The sequence below is a fragment of the Epinephelus moara genome, chromosome 21, assembly GCF_006386435.1.
Source record: "Epinephelus moara isolate mb chromosome 21, YSFRI_EMoa_1.0, whole genome shotgun sequence".
NCBI lineage: Eukaryota > Metazoa > Chordata > Actinopteri > Perciformes > Serranidae > Epinephelus > Epinephelus moara.
This window is the reverse complement of record NC_065526.1, coordinates 695,828-705,088: the sequence shown is the minus strand read 5'-3', so window position 1 is coordinate 705,088 and position 9,261 is coordinate 695,828. Positions and strand designations below refer to the sequence as shown.

The window sequence follows — 9,261 nt, the reverse complement described above, 5'->3', positions numbered from 1 at the left end:
CTCACGGACTGCATTTTTTCATCTGCGTAATATTGTGAAAATTAGGCCTATCCTGACCCGAAAAGATGCAGAAAAATTGGTCCACGCTTTTGTTACCTCTAGGCTGGATTACTGTAACTCTCTATTATCAGGTAGCTCTAGTAAGTCCTTAAAAACTCTCCAGCTAATTCAGAATGCAGCAGCACGTGTACTAACAGGAACTAAGAAACGAGATCATATTTCTCCTGTTCTGGATCAGCCAGTACCTACCGGGGATCTACAACGTGCTTGGAAGGAGTGGGAGAGTGAACTCCTGATGCTGGCCCACATCTCCTTCCCCAGGTGGTATGACGGTAACCCTCACACCTCTTCTTCCTTAATGGTAACAGACAGGGAGCTGCATATTTTCTGTGATGCATCTGAGAGGGCTTATGGGTCAGTAGCATACATGAGAACCACAAATCTGTTGCATGTTTCTATGTGTGGTTTTGTCATTTCTATGCCTGCTGCAACCCAAATTGCCCATCCGGGACAAAAAAAAGTGAACTTGAAATCAGATGGGGAGACCAATATCTCATTCATTATGGCCACATCACGTGTAGCTCCTTTAAAGCAACTGACCATACCCCGCTTGGAACTGTCTGCAGCTTTAACAGGAGCTCAGCTGAGTAAACTAATCAAAACTTAACTGACAGTGTCCATTACCAGAACTTGGCTGTGGTCTGATTCCACTGTGGTACTAACTTGGCTTCATTCTGAGTCCTGCAGGTATAAGCCCTTTGTTGCCAACAGGACTGCAGAGATACTCGACCTAACCTCAGCTGATGAATGGAGGTATGTGGACACAAAACAGAATCCAGCAGACGACATCACTAGGAGTAAGCCACTCAGAACCCTAAACAGTACACACCGATAGCACACAGGCCCTGTATTTCTTCACCTCCCCTCTAGTGAGTGGCCAGTTTGTCCTGCCCCTGCTGAAGATATAACCTCAGAGCTAAAGAAGCACCTGTTCTGTGGCCTCACACAGACCACTAAGCCATTTGACCTACCCGACCCGAACCACTACAAAACCTGGACAGATCTAATGGAGGCCACATACCAAACAATGCAAACTGCCACCAGTAACTCTGAACCCCCTGCCTCATTAAGAAGTAAGGCTGTAATTGCCCTGATCTCTCATGCACAATCTCAGAGTTTCCCAGACGAATTCCAGGCTCTGAAATCCGGAAAGGAAACCCCCACATGTAGTCGTCTTCTGCCTCTATCCCCAGAGTTTGATAAGACTCTTGATGTCATAAGAGTAGGTGGTAGACTGAGACGAAGTGACGACCTTGAACCTGGTACCCTACAGCCCATTGTGCTTGATCCTAAACACCCACTAACACTGCTTCTAATACAGGACTACGATGAGCGTCTCCTACATCCAGGACCTGACCAAGTGTTCGCTGAGATGCGGCGGACATACTGGATCCTGCGAGGTAGACAAGCCATAAAAAAGCATCAGTGGGCATGTAATGGATGCAGAAAATGGCGTGGTAAACCTGTCTGTCCTAAGATGGCCGACCTACCTCCTTCCAGGCTGAGGCTATGGAAGCCTCCCGTTTGGTCTACAGGAGTAGACTGCTTCGGCCCCCTACATGTCAAAGTCGGGCGCCGGGTGGAGAAACGATGGGGAATATTATTTAAATGCATGACTACCTGATGCGCCCGCATAGAACTACTGACCAGTCTCAACTCTGACAGTTTTCTTATGTCCCTCAGGCGTTTCATTTCCCGCAAAGAATGTCCCTATGAGCTCCTTTCTGACTGCAGGACCAACTTCAAAGGAGGAGACAAACAGTTGAGGGACGCATTCACGGCCATGAACCCACACCTGAAAGAGCAGCTAAGTCAACAGCAAATACACTTTCATTTCATTTCAATGCCCCTCATTTTGGAGGATTGTGGGAGAGGGAGATCAGATCAATTAAGGCTGCTCTCAGGGTGACTGTAGGAAGCCAAACTGTTCCTGAGGAAGTACTCCTTACAGGGTTAATAGAAATAGAAGGCTTGTTGAATGCAAAACCACTTGGCTATGCATCCTCTGATGTCGCAGATCCGGACCCGATATCTCCCAATATACTGCTCATGGGGCGGCGAGATGCATCTCTCCCCCAAGCTGTGTATGCAGACACTAATCTACTGGGGAAGAGGAGATGGAGACACAGCCGGATACTGGCAGATCGGTTTTGGTCCTGCTTCATCAGGAACTACCTGCCTAACCTACAGGTGCGTGGCAAATGGCAGAAAGACATCAGGTGAGACCATCAGTGACATCAGGTGAGTCCGTCAGTGACATCAGGTGAGACCGTCAGTGGCATCAGGTGAGTCCGTCAGTGACATCAGGTGAGACCGTCAGTGACATCAGGTGAGTCCGTCAGTGACATCAGGTGAGTCCGTCAGTGACATCAGGTGAGTCCGTCAGTGACATCAGGTGAGACCGTCAGTGACATCAGGTGAGTCCGTCAGTGACATCAGGTGAGTCCGTCAGTGACATCAGGTGAGTCCGTCAGTGACATCAGGTGAGTCCATCAGTGTCTGACTCCAACATCCACTGACAAAGCAGCAGTATTTGATGAGTGTGGCTGTTGCCGGCAGCGTCAGGATAGCTGCTGCTCAGTGTGAATCATATCGGTGTGAAAGGTGCCTCTGTGTGCCGGTGTCTGACGCAGAGGTCACTGAGGATGTGGTGGTATTTGAGAAGTTGGGAGTGAGAATGAGCTGTGTCCTCTGTTCAACACCTGATGCAGACGATCTGATCTCTGACATCATAAGTCAGTCTTACGGTCTCATTTGTTTCTGAATGTTTAAACATATTTTACGTCAGACGTCAAACTGAACCGCAGCGTTCCATAAAAACCTGATCTGTGATAGGTCAGCTTCACAACGTCCGGTGAGCCGAGGTTACTGTTGGTATGTACTGTATGTTGGACCACTCCTTTAATTTAAAATGTAATAAATCTACTTCTTGTTCATCAGCCCTTAAATCCACATTAATCAAATCAATAATCAATTAAGTGAATCAGCATCTCATTATGAGATTAAAAAAGTCATGATTTAATTTATTCTGTTGTTTTGGACATGGTGAGACATGAAGACGAACTGACTGACAGTCTGAAAATATCACAACTTTGACTCTAAACTGTTTCTGACAGAAATCTTGACTCATCGATTGATTTGAATCAGTCTCCATAAATAGATGAGAGCAAAAGAAATGAAAGGAAAGAGCAAACTGAAAATAACGTCAGTCTGATCAAAGTGTTTTATAAACCGAAGTCGACTCGTTGACTTCCCTCGGACGCAGAAATAAACAGAATAGAATAAAAGGCTGAGGCGTGTGGACAGTCGCAGGTTTGTTTAAAGGTCGATGTGTCGCCACGCTGCAGCTCTGAGGTGTGTTCTGTGTCTCTGCTGTGACCTTTGACCTCTCAGTGTTTACACATCGTCCTCCGTCTGTAACCTGACTCTTCAGCTGACTTTTAATTTGAAAAACCAAACAGCTTCATTTAGTTTGTGCTGATGAACTTCCTGTACACACTCTGAATAACTAAACATGTCATTTGTCTTTAATTCTCCGACAGAGACCGCGTTCGATCAGATCTGAACCTGAACCACCACATTCTGACCAGTCTGACCAGTCTGACCAGTCTGACCTGGACTGGATGAACACAGAGTCTCTTTTTCAGATCTGTGAAACTTATATTTTGCTGTTTGAACACATTTGATTTATTTCTGCAGGTCATCAGTTTAAGAAACATTCAAACTCATGAAATTTTGTGTTTATTGACAAATCAAATTATTTTATTATTTTTGTGTGTGTGTTTAACTCACTCCCTTTTTGTGCACCGGCCTGAGTGTGTCTTTGCCTAAAACTTCCCCAGCTTGGTAGAAAACGACCTTGTCTCTGCGTCCCTTCGTGTCAAATTGATAAAAATGGCCGTCTGAAATGGCAGAGTTTTTATGGACTTTTTATTAGAATTTAATAGTAAGATGAGATTTATTTTTCATAAACTTTGAAATGAAGACATTTCATCTGAAAAGAGGGAATAATGTCAGATACGATTTATTATCCTGAGGACGGATCCAGTACAGTAAATTGTTTACATATTTTAATTTGCTCTTTTTGTTAAATTTGGAACTATTTAATATCGCACACTGTACGTGCAGGTTAATGAGAGTTATGGTTAAGTTTGTCAGAGTGATGTATATAAGAGGTGCAATGCCACTGTCGTTGACGATGTTCAGTTGTCCTACGTTCTTTTTTAGACATTAAAGTGGATCATGTGACACAGAGAGAAGTTGTCCCGTGCTCTTCCTCCACCCACAGACCTGCTGGTTCATTCAAGTTATTTCATGTTTACACGTAAGACAGGACAGAAACCTGCCCAACAGTATTTATATAATTAAAATATCCCATAATATTACTGTTAGTCACTTATTTCAAAATGGCTGCTGTGGCCTTCATCTCCATGGACAGAAGTCTTCATCAGCACACAGACAGTCAGTCAGTCACACCTGCAGCTGTTTCAGTTTCAGTCGTTCTTTTGATGGTGTTGAACGCTGCAGTGAGTCAGAGGCTGCAGAGCAAAGATTTGTTTTCTCTGACTGACCGTACGAAGCCCCGGAACATTGTGACGTCATTGTGTTTTGATAAATACAGATGTTAAGATGTGACTTGTAAACTTGGCTGCGTGGTGACTTGTTGGACAGGCTTTATTTAACAAACCTTCACTGGTGCAGTCAAAAGTTATTATTCTGTGTTCTCAACATTAAGTCAGTGAGTGTTGAGTTTGTCCAGGAGGTGTAGCCGTAGCTAGCTGCTCAAGATGGCGGACCTTTTCATGCATGTGTGACTCACATAAACATGACTGACACCGTGTACTGACGCGGCTGTTGAACATGGTGTGTCTTCTTATTTAATTATATTTAACTTCCTCCCTGAGTCGATGTTACTTTCTTTATTCTTGTTTTGTTTCTTTCCTCGCCTTCATCGAGGTGGACAATTATTTGACTCTGTATGTTTAAGAAAGGAACGACCTCTGCGAGATGTTGTTTGTTCTTGTATGTTCTACTAATGTTTGATAAAAAAAGAATAAGAATAAGGTGTGTCACACCCCCGGAAGTGATGTCATAGCCACAGAATTGTTTTTTTTTTTTAGATTACATATGTTCTTCTGATGGGCTCGGTGTTGATTTTTCAGAGTGGAGGTATACACGTCACATGTCAAGATATAAACGATGACGCTTAAGCAGAATTTATATGTGTGGTGGTGTGTCTGTGTCACTCTGCAGTTACACCTCCTAAACACTAGGCAGCAGCAGAGGTTTCTGTGAAGTGCTGCAAAGTTTAGTTGATTCAAAACACACACTAAACACACACTAAACACACACTAAACACACACTAAACACACACTAGCCTAGCAGCTAGCAGAGATTTCCTCTGCTCATATTTCAGCCAGGATAAATCACACACAGTGTGTGGAGGCTTTATTGTCTTCACAATTTATTGTTTCTTATCTGTGAAATTAAAGTAAATCAAAGCTTTGTTTCCACTGAGGGAAATGGTTTCAGCTCACAGAGACAGACAGGAGGTCTGCGTGTCCCACTTTATCAGGTTGATCCTGTTTTCAGAGAATAAGTTTGTGTATGATTTTTGATTAATGATGAGAATTCTGTCCTTTTAAAACCCTCATCAATATATTTTTTAATGAAAATCATTCATCCATTAACCCCACCCTTAAAATCTAATTAAAATCCCTTAGTGACATTTTAATATGAGACACATGACTTTTATTCTGAAATGCGGAGGCGGAAGCAGTGAGTCGTGTCCTGTCGTTAACTTGACGTCACAGTATTTTGATCTCGGTGAGCAGCTCGTGCGGATCATTTCACATTGACTCTACAGAGATGGCGGGACGGGACCGGGTCGTTCACCTGCTCAGACAGCTCGAGCGTGCGGCGTAAGTTTGACGCACACACCTGACACCTGAGATTTAAACCTGAGGTCACCTGAAAACACACGTAAACAACCCGCGGTGACGTAACAGCCTGCAGAAGCTCCCATGTGTTCTTTTTCTGTGTGGAGGGGAGAAGGTGGCGCCAGACTCCGTTCAGAAATCTGCTGTTTTAAAATGTCTTCAGGTTAAAGTTCCGGTTCCGCTCGGCTCAGAGTTCAGATCAGGTCAGTTTCTACATCAGGTCCGAGTCTCTGATGATTCGGCTCAAAGTCTGGCTCTCTGTAAAACTTCATTTCTGCTTTTAAACAGGTCTTTACAAAGTCTCCTAGTCTCCTGACCTGAACATGTGTCAGGTCTCTATAAAGTCTCCTAGTCTCCCAACCTGAACATGTGTCAGGTCTCTATAAAGTCTCCTAGTCTCCCGACCTGAACATGTGTCAGGTCTCTATAAAGTCTCCTAGTCTCCCGACCTGAACATGTGTCAGGTCTCTATAAAGTCTCCTAGTCTCCCGACCTGAACATGTGTCAGGTCTCTACAACGTCTCCTAGTCTCCTGACCTGAACATGTGTCAGGTCTCTACAAAGTCTCCTAGTCTCCTGACCTGAACACGTGTCAGGTCTCTACAACGTCTCCTAGTCTCCTGACCTGAACATGTGTCAGGTCTCTATAAAGTCTCCTAGTCTCCCGACCTGAACATGTGTCAGGTCTCTACAACGTCTCCTAGTCTCCCTGACACCTGATCAGTGTCGGCTGAATTTATTTATATCAGACGTCACAGAGACTTTGATCAGAGGCTCAATGACCTCTGCGTGACCTCTGCGTGACCTCTGCGTGACCTCCTTTAGTGTTGGATGGTGACTTAACAGACCTTTACATGAAAATCTGTGAGATAATTAATTTAACTTTAAGTTATCACTTGATATTAAAACAGTTTCCGACCGTGTCAGTAAATTTAATCCAGATCAGACTGACCCAGACAGAACCTGGTCCTCAGAGGAGGAGCCTGATAGCTGCGGCCGCAGAGGTCATGTTTTGGGGTTGTTCGTCTGTCCGTCCCATCCTTGTGAACAAGATGTCTCAGGAACGCCTTCAGGGCATTTCAACGATGAAGTAATTAGAATTTGGTGGTCATAGGTCAAAGGTCACCGTGACCTTGTCTTTCTCGTTCTCATGAACATGATACCTTGAGAGATTTTCTTCAAATTTGGCACAAACGTCCACTTGGACTGAAGAATGAGCTGATTAGAATTTGGTGGTCGAAAATCAAAAGTCACTTTGACCTTTGACAGTTTTGTCGGTCTCATTCTCATTAAGGCAGTATCCCTTGAAGGAGTTTCCTCGAATTTGGCACAAACATCCACCTGGACTGAAGAATAAACTGATTAGAATTTGGCAGTCAAAGGTCAAAGGTCAGTGTGACCTCACAGAACATGTTTTTGTCCATAACTGAAGAATTCATTCACTAATTCTGACCAAACTTGACACAAATGTCTAACAGGATAAAATAATTAAGGTCAAAAGGTCAAAGGTCAGCTTGACTGTGACATCATCATGTTTTGATGGTGATTCTAGTTGCTGTTCAGTTTTGCTCATTGTAAAATTAGTTTTAAATTTCATTCTGAATGATGTTAAGAAAGTCTTAAAAAGTCTAAATCTAACTGGCCTGCACCCAAAAATGAAAATTCAGCCATTATCTACTCACCCATAAACACAAAAAAACCTGGAAAAACCTCATTTGAACTCTGTTTTTAGCCTCACTGTAGCCTGTAGCTCTGACTGCCTCTCTGGGCACCGCATTTTTCCAAACAACTTTTTATGTCGGGGCTTCAGGACACTTGGATCACTACGGACGAGCAGTATGGAGATATTTTGTGGTTTCAATTATGTGTTTTTGGACGTTTGAATCTGGGGCGCCGTCAGCCTCCATTAGGTGGAGTTGTGTTGCTACCTCCTCTCCCCTTGGATCTCTGCAAGTGATGTGAGGACTCTAAAACTTCACCTGAGCCTCCCTCGGCATATGGGTGAGTAGATAATGGCTGAATTTTCATTTTTGGGTGCACTATCCCTTTAAGGTGAATGAGGCTGCCTCAGGTGCGTCTTTAGTTTTTCATCTTGTGTTTAACATCAAAGATTAAATTGAAACCATCTGTGCAGAACAACAACCATCAGACTCTGAGCAGAGATGATGGTTGTTAGAGTTTATTCACTGACAGAATGTCGTCAGTTTGAGGATGAAGTTTTAAAGGTTCCTTTCATTCAGAGACGACGTACTGACGGTGGATTAGAACGATGAACTGTGCACAGGTTTGACTGGAGTTCTGCTCTGTGTGAACAGGTGCAGATGTCCTGCTCACTCCAACACCTTCCACCAAGGTAACACACACACACACACACACACACACACACACACACACGGTGGGTTTATCAATAAGTAACTTCTGCTGATCGACCAGTGTTATTGATTGACTGACTGAAAACCTTTACTCAGGACAACACAGAGGCAGTTTTGTTTCTCTGAACTGATATTGATCACCACGTTTCAATCATCAAACCCCAGATTCTGATTGATCTGGATCAATAACTGATATCTTCTATCCGTCCATCAATAATCTGCTGGTTATATAATTATTGTTATTATTCTCCTGCAGGTGCCGGAGCTGCGACCTGCACCGTCCGTAAGACTGACTATGCCTTTGAGGTAACTCAACAAATGGTTCATAGAAACTCGTTGGCAGCAGTGAAGTCACAGCACAGATCAAACATTCAGCTCATTAATATTTCATATATATTTTATTTGTCAGTGTCTCAGATGTCAGAACGATGGAGTCGTCTAGTGTCTGAAGGTTTTCTGAGAATTTAGTGAAAAATAAAAATAATGTAAACTTTAAATGGAATCAATATTTTAAACTTTATTATATTTCAAACATTCCGGCTTCATGATGGAGTTAAACAGTCGACTGTAGAACTTCTGTTAAAAGGTCTCAATTAAAGGCCTGGTCTCTGATGTGAGGCTGGTGTGACCACACATTCTGACAAATTAAGCTCTGTCTCCACCAAACCCTTTCAGTCCAGTCCCTTTGGAACCAGCATTAACCCTTCAGACATGGTACCTAGACCCTCGGTCTGTTCAGACAGTCCTCTTAAATGTGGGCGGGGTTGTTGTCACTCACTGCTCCGTCCAGCACTCGCTGTATTTCCTCATCAGCGGTGACACAGATGGAAGTCTGCACCTGGTTTATCGTCCACAGAACGAGGCTGCACGCCCACATTTTCACAACAAAA

General features: G+C 43.6%; 1 protein-coding gene across 1 annotated transcript in view; it reads left to right on the top strand.

The window, feature by feature from the left end:
* The first annotated feature begins 5,846 nt into the window (after positions 1–5,846).
* Positions 5,847–9,261, top strand: part of adhfe1 (alcohol dehydrogenase iron containing 1) — a 13,730-nt gene continuing 10,315 nt past the window's right edge. The window contains exons 1-3 of the mRNA XM_050033665.1: positions 5,847–5,981; positions 8,315–8,352; positions 8,628–8,677. Of these exons, the coding sequence (XP_049889622.1) occupies positions 5,929–5,981; positions 8,315–8,352; positions 8,628–8,677 (141 nt within the window). The 5' untranslated portion in view covers positions 5,847–5,928. The remainder of the gene's footprint in view (positions 5,982–8,314; positions 8,353–8,627; positions 8,678–9,261) is intronic.